The following is a 22,611-nucleotide window of genomic DNA, read 5'->3' on the forward strand; positions in this document are numbered from 1 at the left end:
CAATATAATCCTTTTTAAAAGAGTATCAGGTAACATTTTTTTTAAAGATTGCAGCTCAGTATTTCTAGCAAATTTGGGCAATAATGGTCTTACAACATTAAATCTTTTAAAAGCCATTATCTGTAACAAAATAGTATTATAAATGGTTCTAACCTGACGGGTAAGGCTTTAGTAGTTTGTTCTGGCAGCTCAGGTGGGTTCACAAACATGAGTTTAAGAAGTAATTCCATGTAGCCAATATGTCTTGCCAATCTTGTACTAAGCACCCATGCCCAATTCCAATTTTCTCCTTCTCTTCGGCTCCCAAAATATATTACAGCTAAAACAAGATGGTTTAAATATTTTAAATGTTAATATCATTTATAAAAAGTATTACAGGATGTTATATAATACACTTTAGTCTACATCACTGCTATACAAGAAAGTAATGTATTTTCATTCAGTCCCACAGCATTTTTAGGGGATAAAACAGAAGGAATTTGGTTTATTAAATGTTTTCTTATGATACATACAAATCAACAAACGTAGTGGTTTTAACATATTATAGTTAATTAATAAGACACTTGCAATCTACAGTAGCTTACATGAAACTTGCATGTCCACATGCCTTCCCCTCCTCCCTTCCTATTTTATCCCTATTTAAATACGAGATCAGTCTAGTCACTGTAAGCATCTCATGAAGTGAATTGTAATTCACCAAAGTTTATGCTTGTTAGTTGGAAAAGGTACTATCAAATTCTTTTATTTATTTATTTATTTGCTACCACAAACTAACATGGCTCTCCTCCTAAGTCTACCCAATATATCCTTTTGCATTTACAAGTGGTCCTTGATTTACAACCAGTCATTTAATGGCCATTCAAAGGTACAATGGCTTGGAAAGTGCCATAAAGCACTTCTGACCATTATAAAGTTCTACCTTGCCCTGGCCCCTACAGATCACAGACTTTGTCCTTGGCAACCTGTTCACTTATAACCAGCTGCCACACTATCCTGTGATCTCAGGTAATGCTATTTGCAAACATTTCCCCTCCAGCTTCCCCAGAGTGTCAATGAGGAAGCCAGAGGTGGATGGTTGCAAGTTGCTGCCACTACCTGCCATGAAGCTGAGATTCCATTTGGCAGACAGCTCTTTGAGAGAGAAAATCTGCTTAACTACCGTGAATCTGCTTAACTACCGCAACTAGGAGAGCCAGGTTTGCAGGCATTAAGTGAGCAACTTGCTTAAATGACTGCTTTGCTCAACAACAGAGATTTAAGTGGAGGACTACCTGTTTGTAATTTCAGATTTTAAAAATACTCATTTTTTTTAACCTCAGGAGAAGTTTGGCAAACACAATAAGGATATGTACACTTTGGTCTATGTGTACCATCATCTACAATGTCATTAACTGCACTGAAAAACAGCACTGAATAATCAACAACTGTCAACACTATAATCATTGCGCATAGTACAAGTAATCCTCGACTTACCATCACAACTGAGCCCAACATTTCTGTTGTTAAGTGAGACATTTATTAAGTGAGTCTGCCCCCTTTTACAATTTTTCTTGCTACAGTTGCTAAATTAGTAACATGGTTGTTAAGTGAATCTAACTTCCCCATTGTAGGTTGCAAAATATGATCACATTACCTTGGGACACTGCAATGGTCGTAAGTATGAAACAGTTGCCAAGCAGCTGAATTCTGATCACATCAGCATGGGGATGCTATAAAGGTCTTAAGTGTGAAAAATGGTCATAAATCACTTTTTTCAGTGCTGCTTAACTTTGAATGCTAACTAAATGAACTATTGTAAGTCGAGGATTATCTGTACAGACTTCTCTTGCTTTATGCTCAGATTATGTTCCCTGAAAACCTCATCTACTGTAAAGTGAATTCACATAGAGTGAAACATTGAACCAGTGGGAAAAACTGCTGTATGCTGTCAAATTTTGTAACTCAAATGCATTAATAAATGCACTCGTAAATGTTTCAAATATTATTCTTTAGTACTACCGGTGTTACTGAACTATATTTTATTCCTTGTTTCATGCTTTAGGTACAGTGAAAGCATTTTCTCCACTTTACCTACTATTGTATATGGTTATCATGACAGATAAAGAGACAAAAGAATCACAGTGGTCCTGATTCCAATGTAGGAAATATTTAAAGCCTAATTATTGTAAATACACTAAGTTACCATATCTTAATATATCATTCATTCTTGAAATCTAACATATATGAGTAGAGGTTCCCACTGTTTTTTTCTATCATGTGATGTATTTTACAGACTGTTTCAATGGGGGGAGATATACAGATATAATTTCTATACTCTTTTCTAGAAAGCATTTCCACAAGATTACAGATCTTCCAATTCGCGACAATGTTATAGTTTTCAAAAATGTGATTTGACTTTTGCTTCATTTATGCATTAATTAAAGTATCAGCTTAATTTTAAACATGCAAGAAGTTAAACATTAATTTCACTTAAAAGAAAACTTACTGAAAAATACATATAGCAGTGCCAATAAACTCAACGCCACTGCTATTCCAAGTTTTTCATCTACGGTAAATGCAAGCAATAAACCAAGGCCGCCACACAATGAAAGTGAAAGGAACACAATAAGCCAGGAAAATTGAAACAAAGGTTCAATCTGCTGTCCTGCAAATGTTTTCATTTCATCTAAAAAGAGAGAAATAATTTTTAGTCAACATAAAATTTCCAAGATAGATACTATTTTCCTGAAAAGTAAAGGTGATTCATTTAATATTGTTGAAGTCTTTTGGAAATTGAAGTGAATTTTCCATAGAAGTATAGGGTTGGAAGGGACTTTGGTCTAGACCAACCTTTCACCCCGTATAGGGTTCCTCATACCATCCCAGACAAATGGCTGTCCAATCATGTCTTAAAAACCTCCAATGATTGAATATCCAGACTTCAGGAGGCAAGCTGTACTGTTTAATACTTTCACTCAGCTAAAGAGATTTATGGATGAAAAAAATTAAAGTAAAAGAGATATAAATAAATGATTGGTTTTCACAGTGGAACTTCAGAAATGTTTGTATTTGAACTCATGCTTTCATATTTGTTCATCGGTTATCTAGAAATTACCAGACAACAAGGTGACAAAATTTACTAATGACAATAATTTAAACAACAGGAAAGTATCTAAAATAATCCCTCTAGACCTGCGAACAGACCATTTTATACAAAATATCAAAGCAAAGGCACAGTGGAGCAAAGAATCCCAACCACACATGTACCATTTCACTTGAATTGGAAAATCTATGACTGTGATAGCAAACCTATGGCACGCGTGCCACCGTGGTACAGAGAAACCTCTCTGCGGGCACGTGAGCCATCACCCCAGCTCAGCTCCACCGTGCGTGCATGAGTGCCTTCCGCCAACCAGCTGGTTTTCGGGTCTCTGCCGCACATGCATGGGGGATGGGGTCGGGGTGAAATGCTCCCGGTTCGGACCGGCTCGCCCGATCCGGTAGCGATGGCAGGGGGTGGTTCGGAGAACCGGTAGCAAAAATCCCTGGCCCCACCCCCTGCCTCTGCTGAGCCACACCATCATCAGAGGGTGTTTGTTTGTTTTTTACTTTTAAAAGCAGTTTTTCTTCAGCGAAAACATGCCTTTAAAAGTAAAAAAAAAAAAAAAAAAGCCTTTGATGATCCCATGGCTCAGCCTTTTGATATTGCTCAATGCTCAGTCTTTAAACTCTTTTTTTTTAACAACCTCTTCGGCTTTTACATTGTGTGTGAGTCAGTTGTGTTGTGTTGTCTTGTGTTGTGTGTATGTAAAGTGTGAAAGTTGTTTTTTGAGCTTTTTGTGGCTGTGGGAGGTTCCTGCTTGTTGCAGGGGCCATTTTGGGTGAAGTGCAGCTGCTTTTACACTGGTTGTGAGTTAGTTGTGTTGTGTTGTGTTGTGCGTGAGTGAAGTGTGAAAGTTGGTTTTTGAGCTTTTTGTGGCTGTGTGAGGTTCCTGCTTGTTGCAGGGGCCATTTTGGGTGAAGTGCAGCTGCTTTTACATTGTGTATGTGTCAGTTGTGTTGTGTTGTGTATGTGTAAAGTGTGAAAGTTGGTTTTTGGTACCTCTTATTGTTTTGTATATTTTGTTTATTATTTTTATTATTTATTGCTATTGGCCCCCACCAATTAAGCCACGCCCACAGAACCGGTAGGGAAAATTTTTAGATTTCACCTCTGATGGGGCAGATGCAGGAGACGCGGGCACATGCACGGGGCAGGGCACATGCATGGGGGGACAGGAGGAACGTGAGGGTTGTGCATGCATGTGTTGGGGTGGGGTGCACGCTGGGCTCACGCATGCATGCACAAGGGGCGGCCCCATGGGGGTGCACGCACATTGAATTTTGGGATCGTGCGCACGCTTTTGGCATGCAACGCCAAAATGTTAGCCATCACTGATCTATGAGTTGATAAAGTATCATGTACCTCTGATGAACAAAGTAATAAAAATGTGCAATAAACGGCTGTTTTAAAAATCAGATTAAAAGAGAAGGAAAAATACAATTGCCAGTTACATTCTACTATAAAAGTGTACAATATAACCACACATAATTCTATTTAACATATCTACTAAAAATACAAAAAAAGGAAAAATCATTATCATTTCTCTGAGGAAAATTTAAAGCATGTGAATAAGTGCACACATAAAAAGCAAGAGTTTTTTTATATTTTCTCTTAATACAAAAGATAAGATTTATCCAATGATTATGAACAATGAGAAGAAAAAGAGGCTTTTTTTCCCATAGCAGTTCTGAATCTATGTTAGATAATAATGATTGCTCTACAATTTTCATATCCTTATTTACTCAAATGAACAGGACAAAATCTAAAAAGATACAATTGTAATTTCCTTGTTACATATTAATGTTTCGATTACCATTGAAATTGTTTATTCTTTGAAATAATTATTTGGAAGTTGTTTTTTGTTTTTTAATTCACTGTTTGCCACCCACACCTGCAACATCTGAAATGAATGGCTGTATACATTTTTTGAAATAAATACATTTTTAAATAAATAAAAACCAACTTACCTCAAACAGTGAGAGGGCTAGCAAAGCAATGTAATATTAATAGTAATAATAATAACCAACTTGTTGTCTAGCATTCAGTAAGTATTCAAATCACATATTTACCTTCAAGTTTCTTGAGCAAGAAAGATTTGCCACTTCCCCACTGGGCATACAAGCCAACACAAATCGGTGGCTGCATTGTTGGTTCACTAAGAATGTCAGCTAATGCACTACTGTAGAGATCATAACCCAGCATATCCCCATCTGATTCAGTAGGAGACAAGTGCCCTGCAATACAAATAAATTTGTAAAATCATCTGCTTTTTTGCCCTGTTCTTTAATCACTAATACCAGATCATAGCCAGCCAGTTTAAGTGACTGTTAGTTGCATATTTATTTTCCATTCCCATACCAAGAAAAAGAAAACAGATCAATCTAAAAGGTAATTCTTCTTGACTTTCATCCCCAGTTACTCTACACTGGAAATGGCAAACTGATTGTGTGAAAACCTCTATCAATCCCCCAGCTAGCATCGCTAATAGCAAAAAAATGTGAGAGATATAGATATATATCCCAGAATATTTAGAGGTCATCAGGCAATCCACCTCTGTCTATTCAATCTACTGCTAATGAATCCTCTCTTGGTAGCCAGATTTCTACATGATGCTAAAAAGCAGAAAATATTGGAACTAATCTAGTTTCCAAGAGAAAGACCTTCCAAAGCTGGAGTATCAAAATACAGAAAACTTTCTTGTAATTTAAAGCATACAGAAAAATTCATAATGTTATATACCCACCTGAAATTGCCTTGTGTGAGATGGGTATAATTGTGATATAATTGTGATATCTAAATAACAAATGATATTACAAATGATCTAAGAGCGCTCAAACACAGAGATTTTTAGAAACCAAACTAAAAAAGCTAGCATGTCTAAACAAAGCTAAATTAATATTTCTTTGATTTCAAATTGGTTTAGCTTGATAGGAACAATTTTAGCATCCTTCATCCAAGAAGCTTGGAAGAGTTTGTAGACTTTTGGATTTACAAAGTACTGTCTTGATCTACAAACTATGGATTGAAATCAGAAATCAGATTAAAACCTGTTTAAAATTGTCCCACACATATGGGAAGAAAGATATAGAAGAGACTAGACCAGTGATGGCGAACCTTTTCAGCACAGAGTATCCAAACCGGAACCTGTGTGCATCACAAACCCAGAGCACCACAAACCCGAAGACCAGCTGGCCGGTGCGCATGCGCACGCCAGCCAGTTGGTCTTCGGGTTTCATCACGTGCATGTGCGCCGGCCAGTCAGACTTCGCGTGCGCCAGAACACTGGAAACCAGAAGAGCAGCTGGCCATCGCATGCATGCCTGCTTTTTTACTGTTTTTCGGGCCATTTTTAGGCTGTTTTTTAAGCCATTTAGGGCCTAAAAATGGCCGGAAAATGGCCCGAAAACAGCCCAGAAAATGACCCAAAGAATGGCCTGAAAATCACCCAAAAGCAGCCTGAAAACAGCCTGAAAAACAACCTGTTTTTTGGCCTGTTTTAAGGCGCTCCAGTGCCCGCAAAGACCAGCTGGCTGATGCACATGTGCATGCCAGAAACCAGAAGAGCAGCTAGCGACAGCGCTCGTGCCCACAGAGGGCTCTACGTGCCACATCTGGCAAGCATGCCATAGGTTTGCCATCACGGAGCTAGACTATTCGAACGTATTTCTAAAGCAGCATTTATTATTACATTAAAAAACAGCTACGGCTGGGCTGACATTTTTGCATATTTAATCATTAAATGTTTTATGGCACTCCAGAAACATATTTTCCAAAGTATCAAAAATATTTATATTTTAAAAAAATCCTAAATACTTACTAGCACCAAAGATTTGAGTTAAAATACTTTTCTGATGGCTGCAATCAATGTTGTAAGGGGTTTCCCCAGCTTTATTAGGCCTATAAAGTAGTCTGCCATCTTTAGGATTTCGTAACAGCAATTCTGCAAGCCTACGGCTCCTGCCACGAATAGCAATATGAAGTGGAGTGTCTCCTTTCTGTAAGAGTTGTTGTAAGTTAATAGATGCAGAAGCATATGAGAACTATACAGAAATATAAAGGACAAAATGTAATTTGGAACACAGTGGACATGATGTACACCTGGCAAGTGTATCTTACAGCAACTGCATCTTCTCTATAGCTATTATGCGCCACATTTTGTTTAAAGTATTCTTGACAAGTGTCCATTCATGTGCCCATCATAATTTTCTCTTGAATCTGGATTTTTTTCAATAGTTTTACTTGCATAGCTCATATAGTCAAAAACTCAAGTTATGTTTCCCCCATTCCTTTATTTCTTACAACAGTTATTTAACTTATATTCTTTAAATCATTAGTTTTCTCACTTTGTTATATTCTTACCAAATGAGAAAAGTTTAGAAAGTCACTTTTTAAACAGATCGCTTTTTTCACTTTATCAAAAGTATTGTTAGCCTTCCGCCACTACTTTACTTTTAACTGTGCTTTTCACATTCCTCGACAATTAGACTTTACCTTATCTACAGCAGAAACTTTTGCTCCTTTGTCCAGCAGAAGCTCAACTATTTCAATATTTCTCATTTTGGTTGCCTTTATAAGAGGTGTTTCACCGTCCTAAAAGTAAAAAGAAAAAGATATAGCAGACACTTGAAGAACAGTTAATGCCACTGTCATTGAGTCCATCTACTTACCTGCTGATCATTCTCTTTTTTCTACCTTTCCCAGAGTTATGAACTTCTCCAGAGAGTTAGTCTTCACATAATATATACAAACTATGATAATTTGAACCTGGTCATTTGCACCTTGAATGACATTCCTAGATCTGTTCTATGATCCATTTGCTTTCTGTAATTTTTTCCAATACCAAAGTTTAAAAATATCAAAACTCTTTAAACCCTAATCCTTAAAATCCCAACTTTTGCTTCCATAAAGCATTACAAGAAAAATCATTGTACAATTCTGTTCTCAATAATAAAACTATTTCCTATTGTCATTATATATAAGCTCTACCTACACTGTTTTCTTTAAAAATTAACTTCACTATATTTTCATATCTTTCCATGTATCTCCAATATAGTTTTCAATTTCTAACTTCTATATTTGTTTTCTTAATCTCTGTATATCTCTATTGTCATGCTCTATAAAACTATCCATCTTTTTCTACAGAGTTTGATTTATCTTTTTTATTTTCTGTTTTCTATTTTTGTCCTGCCAAAGTCTTTTCTTTTTCTTCATTTTTTTCCTTATTTGTTCTTTGCTGCATTTCTTGATTCTTCTCTTTCAAACCTTTGCTCCATCTGAGCAAAATGGCTCCAAGAACCTCTTGCCAGTCTGAGGGAAGGAAATAAACATCTCTGTCCCGCTTCCTCAGGTCTCTTTTTCTTTTGCCTCTTCTCCTCAGGTCTAACAAACTTTTAGTTCACTCCTTTATTTGGGGCTCTATTTATTCAGCCTTCATGAGGCCTGTGGTTGCAGAGCTCCCAGGTAACCATCTTCTCTTCCCTCCTTCTTCTCTCCTACCTAACACTTTTGTTTGATTGGCTGTTGGGTCATCCTCACAATGGGGAGAGCCAAGAAGGGAGAAGGAAGATGCTTTTAATCTGGTCAGACAGTCTTTGCTCTCAATAAATTATTTGATTTTATTCCACAGTTTCCATCAGAGATTGTGATTTCTGGATTTCAAAATAATTTCTTATGTTCTCCATAAAAATGCTGAGTATATGCTCAAGATCATACTGTGGAAACTATTTGGCTTTCTTTTACTTTAACTTGACTTGGAACTTGCATGTGAGGTTTGACATTTATTCCACAGTCAAGTTCTGGTCATATCTTTGCTATAACAAACTGAGTGCCATATTCAAATCTAACTGATATTATTTGATCACTGTCTGTATTAAATCCAAATACTATCATTGCTATATCTGTCCCATTTATTTAAGTATAGGCTGACACTGGGCAGCCTACAATTAAGAATAAAACAATTACAGAAGATAAAGAAGAAATTGTATCAGCTCCCAAAACAACATATAACCCATATGTTGTTAGTAGACTTGACAAACAGCTCTCAAAGTGGGAGCCACACTGTACAGACTTGATTTTGGTAGTTAAGTCTAAATGCATGCATTCATAAGGAAAAATGCATTTTATTTTACAGTCTAGAACCATTCCAAAAAGTAATAAGCAGCAATTGGGAGATATATAATAAAGTTATTGGTAAATATAAATGTAATAAATACATATCACACTTCTAAGAAAACCAGGTTACTGCTGTGTAAACAGATTATTTTTAAAAAATCAAGATTATTAAATAAAATTTATTAGTAAAGTTCAAAACTATAGCTTTTAAAAATAAAAACAGTAATATACACTAAAACCACCTATTATAAAGCTTACTCAGGATTAGAAACTATTAATTATATACTTACCTTTGTACATATTTCAGTGTCTGGATTACACTGCAAAATATCTCTTACCATGGTAGCATTTCCCTTTTCAACAGCCCAATATAAAGCTGTTTTATTATCCTATAAATGAATAACACACGATCAACTTTTAAAAAGCCAGTTGGATTAATTTCATAAGCCAGATATATCTTATATGTGCATTATTTAAATATGAATAACTCAGTGGGTTTTTATTCAGGATGGAAATGTATATGTAACTATTCTGCCTAAAATGATAATATTGTTATTGCTACACATATACTTATTGTTATATTTAAGAAATAAGTTTATAAGAGTACCTCCTACTCAGAGTTTTGAACCTAAACTTGATTAAAATCAATTGCATACTATTATTTTCTGCATCCAGCTAAAACACATTGATCACATACCTGATGTAAGTACAGGTTTGTCCTCGACTTATGTCCATAATTTAGGCCAAAATTGTTGTTGCTAAGCAACATTAAGTTAATTTTGCCCCATTTTATGACCTTTCTTGCCATAGTTGTCAACTGAATCACTGCAGTTGTTAGTAACACTGTTGTTAAGTGAATCTGGTTTTCCCATTGATTTTGCTGTCAGAAGGTCACAAAAGGTGATCACATGACTCCAGGATACTGCAACTGTCTTAAATATGAGTCAGCTGCCAAGCATCTGAATTTTGATCAGGTCACCATGGTGGCTGCTGCAATGGTTGTAAGTGTGAAAAATGCTCATGTCTCTTTTTTTAGTGCCGTTGTAACTTTGAACAATCACTAAATGAACTATTGTTAAGTTGAGGACTACCTGTAGCTCATAACAGCTAAGTGTCAAAACAATTACAGGTAGTCCTCAAGTTATGATCACAATTGTGACCATGATTTCTGTTGCTAAGCAAGATAGTTAAGTCAGTTGGGACCAATTTTATGACCTTTTTTTACCACAGTTGTTAAGTGAATCATTGCAACTGTTAAGTGAACCATGTGATCATTAAGCAAATCTGGCTTACCCAGTTGACTTTTCTTGTCAGAAACCAGCTGGGAACAAAGCAAAAGGTAATCATATTACCCTGGGACACTACAACCATCATAAATACAGGCCAGTTGCCAAGCACATTTTGATCATGTGATAGTGGGGGGTGCTGTGACAGTCTTAGTGTGAAGATCAGTATCAAGTCATTTTTTTTCATTGCCACTGTAGCTTCAGTCACTAAACGAGTGGTTGTAAGTTGAGTACTACCTGTACACTTTAGATAAAAATGAAAGTACTTATTCCTCATTCTAATGTAGAAACAATGTGCAGTAAAGTTTAAGAAATATACTTACCAGAGTCAAACCTTGACATTTGGTATGAATATTTTTTCCAGAATATAAATATTATCTGATATTATGTCTCCTATCTACAAGGGATGCTTCTACGTTCTACAAATGCCACATTCAGAAGCATATTATTAAACAGAGAATTACTTACCTGACCCCTAATGTCTATATCAGCATATTTATGAAGCAATGCTCTCACAATTTCAACATGACCACCTCTGACAGCCCCAATCAGCACGGTATCTCCACTCTGAAATTAGAACACAACAGAGTCACTATCTACTTCAGATATTCCCAAATTAGCTTTCAAAGTGTCATGGCACACACAAATAAGGCAACACTTTTATGCCACGCAAACGCATACTCACTCGATCAGGAATATTCACATAGGTTCCTGCATCTAAGAGATCTTGCACAATTTCTATGTGACCCTCCTTTGAAGCAATCATCAAAGCTGTATTTCCATCTTTATCTGTTAAGTTCACATTTGGATTTCTTTTCAGAATTTCTTTCACTGAATCTGTAAAGCCACCTTTTACTGCTACAATAAGTGCAGTCATAGAATTCTGTGAGAATAAAATACACTTACTAATATGAATCAGTATATTTTCTTCTAATGTATTCATTTCTTCAATACCAAATGTAAACATATATTTTTCTATTGCTTTTTAAGACAATAATAACAAGAAGCCTGTGTTTGACATAAACATCAAACCTCCACTACTCAGCTCTTGGTATTTACTTCTCTGATGTGTTGCATGATGTCTAGATTCACTTGGATAACCGAGGGAACTTATACACTGAATACAATTAATAAATATGCTGCTTTTGATTAGAAATATATTTTAACTAATATTTTTTAAAAAATAAAAGTTATACTCACAGCTCCTTCCTGATCTACATCTGCTCCCATCTGCAACAAATACTTTACACAGTCCAGATGTCCTTTTCTTGCTGCCCAGATCAATGGTGTAGTACCATACTGGTAGAAAAAAAATACATATTTTATACCTCTGATAAATTATAGTTTGATTGCTGAATGCTGCTTCAAATACAGATGGCAAATAATTTATTTATATTTATTTATTTAATATATATACATATACATATACATATACATATACATATACATATACGTATACATATATAAAACACAACTGGTGAGTGGGCAGAGATGAGACATTGTTATTAAGAGCAGGATTTTAGGAGGAAGATTAAAATCTTTACATGATGCAAAAATGCAGCATACTCTCTCAATACCACCAACATTTTTATAGGAAGCTAAAAGAACTACAAATATGTCTCTCTTCCAGCATAGAGATAATATATACCTATATTATATATAATTTACATATATAGGTAATAGATAGAAGATAAATAAGATAGATGAATAATAGAGTTCCAGTCTTAAGCAAATGCTTTCAATTTTACCTTGTCAGAGCAGTTGACTTTAGCTCCATGTTGCAGCAACAGTTGCACTATACGAGAATGGCCTCGACCTGCTGCCCAAATTATTGGATACACACTATATTGCTAAAAGAAAAACAATTGAAAACAGTAAGAATAAAATGTTATTGGCTCACCTCGGTTTTCAGGCTCACTTCAGTTAGTTAGTTAGTTAGTTAGTTAGTTAGTTAGTTAGTTAGTTAGTTATTTGTTAAATTTTTATACCGCCCTTCTCCCGAAGGACTCAGGGCGGTTCACAGCCAAATAAAAACAGTAAAAAGTGCACAATAAAAAACAGTAATTAAAAAACTTATTACATATAAAGCCAAATTAAAATCCATTTAAAATCATAAAACCCAATAAAATTGAAATCCAAATATTAAAAACTATTAAAAATTCTACGCCAGTCCTGCGCGAATAAATAGATATGTCTTCAACTCGCGGTGAAAGGTCCGGAGGTCAGGCAGTTGACGGAGTCCTGGGGGAAGTTCATTCCAGAGGGTGGGAACCCCCACAGAGAAGGCCCTTCCCCTGGGCGTCGCCAGCTGACACTGCTTGGCGGACGGCACCCTGAGGAGTCCCTCTCTGTGAGAGCGCACGGGTCGGTGGGAGGCAATCGGTAGCAGTAGGCGGTCCCGTAAGTAACCCGGCCCTAAGCCATGGAGCACTTTAAAGGTAGTAACCAACACCTTGAAGTGCACCCGAAAGACCACAGGTAGCCAGTGCAGCCTGCGCAGGAGTGGTGTTACATGGGAGCCACGAGCGGCTCCCTCTATCACCCGCGCAGCTGCATTCTGAACCAACTGGAGCCTCCAGGTGCTCTTCAAGGGGAGCCCCATGTACAGAGCATTGCAGTAATCCAGGCGAGAGGTAACAAGGGCATGAGTGACTGTGCATAGGGCATCCCGGTCAAGGAAGGGGCGCAACTGGCGAATTAGGCGAACCTGATAAAAAGCTCTCCTGGAGACGGTCGTCAAGTGATCTTCAAAAGACAACCGCCCATCCAGGAGAACGCCTAAGTTGCGCACCCTCTCCGTCGGGGCCAATGACTCGCCCCCAACAGTCAGCCATGGTTGCAGCTGACTGTACCGGGGTGCCGGCATCCACAGCCACTCCGTCTTGGAGGGGTTGAGCTTGAGCCTGTTTCTCCCCATCCAGACCCGTACGGCTTCCAGACACCGGGACAGTACTTCGATAGCTTCATTGGGGTGGCCTGGGGTGGAAAAGTACAGCTGTGTATCCTCAGCGTACAGTTGGTAACTCACCCCAAAACCACTGATGATCTCACCCAGCAGCTTCATATAGATGTTGAACAGGAGAGGCGAGAGAATCGACCCCTGCGGCACCCCACACGTGAGGCACCTCGCGGTCGATCTCTGCCCCCCTGCCAACACCGTCTGCGACCGGTCAGAGAGATAAGAGGAGAACCACCGATAAATGTGCCTCCCACTCCCAAACTCCCCAGCCGGTGCAGCAGGATACCATGGCCGATGGTATCAAAAGCCGCTGAGAGGTCTAATAGGACCAGGGCAGAGGAATAACCCCTGTCCCGGGCCCTCCAGAGGTCATCAACCAACGCGACCAAAGCCGTCTCCATACTGTATCCGTTCCGAAAGCCGGACTGGAACGGGTCTAGATAGACAGTTTCATCCAGGTATTGGGGTAATTGACATGCCACCACACTCTCTACAACCTTCACCACAAAGCGAAGGTTGGAGACCAGACGATAATTTCCTAAAACAGCTGGGTCCAGGGAAGGCTTCTTGAGGAGGGGTCTCACCACCGCCTCTTTCAAGGCAGCAGGAAAAACCCCTTCCAACAAAGAAGCATTAATAATCCCTCGGAGCCAGCCTCGTGTCACCTCCTGCATGGCCAGCACCAGCCAGGAGGGGCACGGGTCCAGTAAACATGTGGTGGCATTCAACCTCCCCAACAACCTGTCCATGTCCTCAGGAGTCACAGGGTCAAACCCATCCCAAACAGTCTCAATAAGACGGGTCTCCGACATCTCACCTGGATCTACCCAATTTTGATTCAACCCGTCCCGAAGCTGAGCGATTTTATCATATAGATAAACACTACAATCCTTGGCATGCCCTTGTAAGGGGTCATCCCACACCTCCTGTTGAAGGAGAGAGTGAGTCACCCAAAACAGGGCGGCCGGGCGGTTATCTGCCGATGCAATGAGGGAGAAAACGTAAGAACGCTTCGCTTCCCTCAATGCCACGAGGTAGGTCTGACTATATGACCTAACTAGTGTCCGATCAGCTTCCGAACAGCTGGATCTCCAGTTATGAGGTATGAGTCTGACTCAATCCAGTGTATTAGAAATAAAATGAAAACCAAAGTGATTTCTTCTTAACAAAAGTTCACTTAATCGTGATAGCTGATATTAGGGAAAAAGTACAGAAATATATTTTCATCAATAATAGCAATTAAAGAGCAATATTCTGTCTCTATTGACAGAACCAAATTATTACAAGTTTTTCAAGCACAGCTACAAAATACAGTTAATCTATATGGAACAAGAACTCTTGAGCATGGAAGCAAGTTCTCTTCTGCTGAACTAACATTTCTTTTAATGTTGTTGAAAGCAGCAAAACATGGCTGAGTATGCCTTTTTATATAGTGTGCCTTTTTATATAGTTTATATAGTTGAGAATTTCTATTATGAGGGCTCCTCAGTGCTCTATGAGCTTGGTTGTTTTCTTGAAGACATTTCTAGACTAGAAATTAACACCATCATCTATAAACATTCAGTTTTATCAGTAATAATTTCTACTATCTTGAATTAATTCTGCTGGTAATTAATTGCATCATGTTAAATTAAAATTACTGTTTTAAAGTGCAGTGAGACATTTTTAAAAGCATTACAAGTAGTCTGTGTTAACAACTGCCTCATTTGGCAATCATTCATATTTACAATGGTGAGGAAAAGGAACTTTATGACCTATCCTCGCATTTTCAACCTTCACAGGCCTGTAAAGCAAAGGAAAGCTGAAGCAAGATCATAAGCACAATTGCAATTTCACTTAGTGATCACTTTGCTTAATTGGGAGTTGCCAGTCCCCATTGTAGTCATTAAACAATAGTCTTTTATGGGGAAATATTAATTTTACACAAACTAAAAATGGCTAGTGCAGCTAGTAACAGCCAACAAAAGAATTTCTACCTCATATTTTATAATTATCTGAATAATATCATTCAAGATAAACAATTCCAAATGCAAATTGATATAATGTTAATGTTTGACTGCAAAAAGGGAAAAAATGAACTTACTATACCAGTGATGTTTGGGTTTGCTCCTCTTTCAAGAAGCAGTTCAGCTACTTCAGTAGAGCCTTTGTAGCATGCCCACATAAGGGCTGTCCACCCACCCTAAAACCATAAAACAGAAAATCATAGCATTCCTATAATTAAACAAAGGACTAAGCTACATAATTGCTGAATTATCTTCAAGACACCAATATACATTCATTTCCAGAGGAACACAAAAAATGTTATGTTGCAACAAAAACAAAGTTCTAAGGACCTTAAAGAATAATAAATGTCCTATTATGTAAGATTGGGATCCATTTCATCTGAAGCGCAGAGCATTACCCTCACTTATGATATCTATATAAATACAGCTGCACATATAGATATGCCAGCGTACACAACACTTCCACTAGTGGTGGGTTCCAAATTTTTTTACTACCAGTTCTGTGGGTGTGGCTGGGGCGTGGCTTGGTGGGCATGGCAGGGGAAGAATATTCCCATCCCACTCCAGGGGAAGGATACTGTAAAATCTCCATTCCCTTCCCAATCCAGGGGAAGGATACTGCAAAGTCCCCATTTCCTCCCGATCAGTTGGGACTTGGGAGGCAGAGAATAGATGGGGGCAGGGCCAGTCAGAATTTTTACTACCAGTTCTCCGAACTACTCATAATTTCTGCTACTATTTCTCCAGAACTGGTTAGAACCTGCTGAAACCCACTTCTGACTTCCACCCAATCAACCTCAGTCTTGACCGTTCTACAAACTGTGTTGCCTTTTTTTTACGCACACTGACAGTAAACAAGACAGAAAGGAAATACATCTAATAATGAGGCAAAGGCAAGTGAAATGCCAAAAGTATAGATTTTATTCATATAAAACCTGCCCACCTCACAACAGAATTCTGGGCGACTTATAACACTAAGTAGTAGATATCACCTTACTGATGGGGTTATTCTCTGAACGGTTACTGTTGGACAGTGCACTTGTAAATTTCCTTTGAAATTCTCTTACTCAATTAGCAAATGCATTCTATTATGTAAAAAATCTATATGAACTTCTGGCATTACATTCCAAGAAAGACAATCACCCAACACTGTTTATAACACACCCAAATTCAGTTTTAACATCGTAATTAAAAGGAGCTAAATAGCATACAAGTAGTTCTCAGGTGGGACCAGGACTGCCATCATTAACAGTGCAGTTGGAAAGTGCAATGTCATGAGTACATCACTTGGCAATGACAATCCCAGCAGTCCCAGCTGTCATGGTAACTTTAAGGGTATTCAGAGGAAGGCAGCAGGCATCCCAGTAAAAAGCATACAAGTGGGGTTGGAGAAGCCAAGGCATGCACTGAAAGGGCTATGCATGAGTTGAGGGAAGGAGGCCTGGAGCAGATTTGCATGAGTGCAGGATATAAATCTAGCAAATAAAGATACTGGAGAAGTAACCGTTTGATGTTATTGTAAAAGTAAAAAATATACCATGTCTCGATGTTCTATATTCACATTGCATGCTAAGAGTTCTGATACAATAGCAATATGCCCTTCTTTAGATGCAGAGATAAGAGCTGTCCAGTTATCCTAAAATAAGGCAATCAAAGAAGGAACATGTCACATAAGTACTTAAGAACAAGTTTTTATATTTATTTCATTTATTAAACAAATTTTTATAGCTGCTCATGTACTAGAAAGAACTTTCAGCTAGCTGTAAACAAAATAAAAACGCAACACACCTTTTTTTAAAAAGTAAGGTTGAGGCCTTAATAATAATAGATTATTAAATTTGTATACCACCTGACTGTCAGTGGTTCTGGACAGCTCACAACAATCAAAGAAATTGCAATAAAATCAATAAAAAAGAGTTTTAAAAAAAGATAAAACTTGCATTCATCTATCTGCCTGCCAGTTCCATTAATAACTTGGCCACAATGCCTGAGGAAAAAGCCTCACCAATTTTCTCAAGGGCAACAGGGTTGCAATCATCTATATCTCCAAGACAAGGTTATTCCTTAAGGCCAGTGCCATGACAGAGAAGGCACACTTCCAAGGACCCATCAGATGACATTGTCTCACTGAGGGGGCCCAGAGCATTACCCACTTCACCAAATTTATTAGGACAGGCAGAAGCCACCAATCAAAAAATTGTTGTAGCTGAATTAACTCCCTTAAACTATTAAACTTTAACAAAGAACGAATGGCAGACATGACATCATACTTATTACTGTATCAACAAACAATAGGATGGAATGGCACAGTCTTATCTGTTACATATTTTGTGTTCACAGGTCTGATTTCAAGATACATATAGGATGATGGCAAATTAAATGTGCTGGAGGAGAGATAAAGTATGAAGCAAGATAAGCTTCTTAGTACTTACTGAATCTTCCAAGTTACAATTGGCGCCTTTCTTTATCAGTTCTTGGACAATTTCTAAATTGCCTTGCTCTGCAGCTAGCATTAAAGGAGTCTGACCATTCTGCAATCATTAAAAAAATGCATATAGGAAAAAGCTAATTAAGAGGATATCTAACAATTCTTATAGCAGAAAGCCATGTAGTATTCAAGGTTTACCTAGACACTGAAGCATATCTCCTAAAACAGTACTAAAGAACCCCACAACAGGTAGTCCTCATTTAATAACCCTAATTGGAACCAGCAACTTTTGTCACTAAGCAAAGTTAAGCAAAACATAAAATGACCACACTGGCTTACAATGAGAATTCCAGTAGCTCTGGTTTTGGCTGTTAAGCAAGAGATTAGGTAATTGTGACTTACAGCCGCCTCCTGGGTTCGTCACAACTTCGCTTGTTGGAAGCCAGCTGGGAAGGTCCCAAATGGTGATCATGCGACCACACAATGTTGTACATTGATTATCGAGCACCTAAATTGTGATTATATGACTGCAGGGATGTCACAACTGTTATTAAGTGTGAAGACAGGCCATAAATCACTTTCTGCAGTGCCATTGTGACTTCAAACATTTGCCAAATAAATGGTTATTAAGTGAGGACTGTCTGTTATCCGGATTCAATAAAACATTAACAGAAACAAGTTAAGGCAATACAATATCTTGTAAAAAGGTCATATTTGTGAATCCTAGGATCTGCTTTTGAAATTCTATTTCATCTTATAGAACAGGGCAGCAACTATTTATTGATTGTAAAAATTCTTGTTAAAAATGTTTCATAATTTAAACATTGAACAGTTGCCATCCTTTTATATTAAAGCCTTAAAACATGAATACATAATTTCTACCACATCAAATCAAGAGACCCTGGAAAGCTTACAGTAGTGTACAAGCAAACAAAAATAAAGAAATAATTTATTAAATTAAAATTAAAACATGAATTAAATTAAACTAACTAAAACTAGAAGAAAGCCAATAGAAGCATTCAAACCCAAGGAAGTAATGAAACATCTTGGTCTCTTTCTAAAGCGTAGAGGTGAGGGAACCAGACACACTTGTTCCATAACACAAGAGTGGCTTCTTCCTCACTTCCATCCCAGCCTCTTCATATTTTGGGAGGCAGAGGTGTAGATTGCCCCTTTCTTGGCCAATTGCACAGGGCAGACATGACTGTACATGGATCAGGTAATCAAAAGTAAGTTTGACCCAAACCATGTAGGGTTTTATAGGTCATACCTAACATTCTGAATTGGACCTGGAAGCAAGCAGGCACCAAGGCAGTGTCATTGGTATAATTCTAAGATGCCTCTTGTCCATCAGCAATCACAATAGCAAAGTCAGTGGGGAAAGTCAAATTCACTTAACAAATGCATGACTCCCTTACTGACTGTGGTAATTCATTAACTAGAGCAAAAAGGTTGTAAAGTTGGGTGTGTCTCATTTAATGACTGCCTCATTTAACAATAGAAATTCTGGTCAGAATTGTGGTTATAAGTCGAAGACTATCAGTGTTCATAGTATCGAGAATCCTGCATATATTCTTAGAGCATACAAGCTGGAACATAAACCTGATTTCACTGCAGGAAGTTATCCCAACTGTCTTACGTGAATCTTCCCAAATGAAATCCAAGTAAGAGCAACTGTGAGTCACTAGCACTCTAAGTCCCTGTTCGTTGTTTATCTACTGACTCCTCAGTAAACCAAGCAACAGAATAGCATTAACTAACATAGAAGGACTGCTTGGAGATTCCAGGCTAGTCTTGTTGCAGAATTATCTTTCATAAGGCACCAAAGGTTCTCGACCTCTGCAGAGACTGGCAAAAGGGATAAGCCACAGACAAGCAAAAAAGTAATCTGACCATCTCAACATTCCACATTTAAAGATCATGAATTAATTGCTCTGAAATGATGAACAGAATGAACATCAGAGATATGCCATGCTCCCACAGGCTCTGATGGTTTTCAAAAACCATCCAAAACTGGATAGTTTTCAAAGTGTTCACAGTTTATCATACCTCATCCCTTTCATCCACATCTTTGCACTTCTCAAGAAATGCTTTCAAAGCAGGAACATTTTCTTCTTCTACGTAAGTCACCAAACTCTGAGACATCAGATTAGCCATCCTTAGTAGTCAGGTTCCACAATGCCAGTTATCTACATAAACAAAAAGAACCATTTAAACCTGTCAGTAACATACTGAAAGAGGCAGATGACAAAATGACTTCATACCTATCACTAGAAAAAACAATCTCGGTTATATCTGTATACAGATATCAAGGTAATCAGCTTTTTAGTGTCATAATAATAAAGAAATTATTAAAATAAATAAATGAATTACAAACAAAATGTTCTGCACATTTCAACTTTTATTTGGTAATTTGATACAGCAAAAGCAAATTATCTTTAAAATGTCTTATTTTACACCATAGCTTTATTTTACATCTGACAGTAATAAAGAAACTGATGCCAAATGTATAAATATTTCCTTTAACCATGTATTTACCAGCGCTGCAGTATTTTGGATTGTCATGCACTAGAAGAGACCACTTAGAAAGAAGAAATATGTATTTCAAAAAAAAAAGTTCAACTAAGGCCTTCCTTAAAATATGACAATTCAACAGAGGTCATCTGTTAATATTTGAAATAACAAATTAATCTTTGCATATCACAACCAATGTGCAATTCCCTCATGCTTCTAAGAGTTTGCCTTTAGACTCTCTAGCAGAAATGTTGAGACTCAAAGATGTTGAGACTCTAGAAAGAATGTAGAGAAGAGCAACAAAGATGATTAGGGGACTGGAAACTAAAACATATAAAGAATGGTTGCTGGAATTGGGTATATCTAGTTTAATGAAAAGAAGGAGCAGGGGAGACATGATAGCAGTGTTCCAATATCTCAGGGGCTGCCACAAAGAAGAGGGAGTCAAGCTATTCTCCAAAGCACCTGAAGACAAGACAAGAAGCAATGGGTGGAAACTAATCAAGGAGAGAAGCAACCTAGAACTAAGGAGAAATTTCCTGAGTTAGAACAATTAACCAGTGGAACAACTTGCCTCCAGAAGTTGTGAATTCTCCAACAACTGGAGGTTTTTAAGAAGAGATTGGACAACCATTTGTTTGAAATGGTATAGGGTTTCCTGCCTGAGCAGGGGTTAGACTAAAAGACCTCCAAGGTCCCTTCCAGCTCTGTTATTCTATTCTATTCTATTCAAATATAGGCTGGGTTTCCAACTTTTTATTTCCAGCAGTGGAACAGATAGAACTAAGAGATTACATTTTCATCTTTCCTTTATCTATCCAGTTGTGCACAATCTGAAGACCATGACCACCACCGAACCAAATATGCATATGTATAATTTTGTAATTTGTTATAACTGTCTTAGGTTCCTTAGAAAATCAATCTGAGATACTTTAATTATCTGAAAGAATACATGTTAAAAAGCACACGGGGAAAAAGTGATAAAGATACATAGAGCAATGCAGAAAGAATTAATAAAGGCATACAAGTACAGAAAATTCAGCTGCTCAGGCTGTATTTCATGCAAAGTGGTATATGTAAATATAATAATTACCATCTAACATAAGTAAGCCTCACTGCTCTGTGGAATTAGTTTAAGCCTTTACAGAATTTTCATCATGAAGCCTTTATACTCCAACTTTCCCACTGGCATACAAAATTGTTTAGGTAACATATTGTATTTATCCTGTTTCATTTACAGCTTGCAATTAGATTAAACAAGTGATCATTAGTAATCAAACTTTGCTGATGGAAGATTGTGCAAATGTATTATTACTGTGTACTTATTTAAATAAGGAAACTAGTAGTATTAATTACAGATAAAACACAAACTGAAATTCTCTCCTATATTCCAATTCAATGTTATTTTAATATTATTCATCTTGAAGTTAGGAGGTAAAATTTCCATTGCATAAAGATATGCTAATAGACATTGTAAAAACCAGGGAAAAAGATGCATGTGGAAAAGCAATATTCCCTTCATGTTTCCTTTCATAACTTGTCATTTCTTCTCAACTAAAATGCGTTCCACACTTTACAATGCTGTTTTAACATAAGTGCACTCTGTTGTCACATTTTTTAATAAAAATTCAACATAGAAATTCTCCTGATTTGCATACTGTGAGGAAGCAAGTGAATTCTGGGCCTGTTATTATAGATATTATTTGCAGTAAGACTATCTCACATGATGTACACAGAAGTAAGTGGTTAGATCTCCTAGCATTAATAATGAATGCTAATATAACTCTTTGAAAAATCAGTTCTGAGTGAGAAGTTCAAAATAATAAAAAAGAAGGAACTGAATAAAATATTTCCTGCAGGTCACCAGAGAGTACTTCCTAAAAACATGGATGACTATCAAATTTGCAGATACAGCAAATTAATAAAGTTGGAAAAAAATACATTCTAATATGTTACTCATATTAATTCAAATAATTCCTATAAGTACTTCCTCAATAATGCTACACAAATATGTTCATGAAGTCCCCAGCAAATTAACTCAATTGAAATGACTATGTTTTTTAAAGAAAATAATGTGTCAGTGTAGGATAGTGGTTAAGTTCTTGGGACTGACATTAAGGAGACACGGGTTCCAGTCCATCCTTAATGGAGGAAGTTCAATGAGTATCTTTAGACCAGGAATAGTTTCAGTCTAATCCATCTCACAAAGTTGTTGCACAACACAA

General features: G+C 37.3%; 1 protein-coding gene across 4 annotated transcripts in view; it reads right to left on the reverse strand.

Moving 5' to 3' along the window:
* KIDINS220 (kinase D interacting substrate 220) overlaps positions 1-22,611 on the reverse strand; it is a 65,910-nt gene that overhangs the window by 37,299 nt on the left and 6,000 nt on the right. For all 4 annotated transcript variants that reach the window (XM_058178101.1, XM_058178082.1, XM_058178109.1 and 1 more), the window contains exons 2-15: positions 19,922-20,061; positions 17,877-17,975; positions 16,982-17,080; positions 15,522-15,620; positions 12,228-12,329; positions 11,680-11,778; positions 11,165-11,362; positions 10,948-11,046; positions 9,484-9,582; positions 7,574-7,672; positions 6,900-7,077; positions 5,152-5,316; positions 2,486-2,665; positions 154-319 (exon numbers count right to left, since the gene is read on the reverse strand). In XM_058178101.1, the coding sequence (XP_058034084.1) occupies positions 154-319; positions 2,486-2,665; positions 5,152-5,316; positions 6,900-7,077; positions 7,574-7,672; positions 9,484-9,582; positions 10,948-11,046; positions 11,165-11,362; positions 11,680-11,778; positions 12,228-12,329; positions 15,522-15,620; positions 16,982-17,080; positions 17,877-17,975; positions 19,922-20,029 (1,790 nt within the window). In that variant the 5' untranslated portion in view covers positions 20,030-20,061. The remainder of the gene's footprint in view (positions 1-153; positions 320-2,485; positions 2,666-5,151; positions 5,317-6,899; positions 7,078-7,573; positions 7,673-9,483; positions 9,583-10,947; positions 11,047-11,164; positions 11,363-11,679; positions 11,779-12,227; positions 12,330-15,521; positions 15,621-16,981; positions 17,081-17,876; positions 17,976-19,921; positions 20,062-22,611) is intronic.

This window comes from Ahaetulla prasina, chromosome 1 (genome assembly GCF_028640845.1).
Source record: "Ahaetulla prasina isolate Xishuangbanna chromosome 1, ASM2864084v1, whole genome shotgun sequence".
NCBI lineage: Eukaryota > Metazoa > Chordata > Lepidosauria > Squamata > Colubridae > Ahaetulla > Ahaetulla prasina.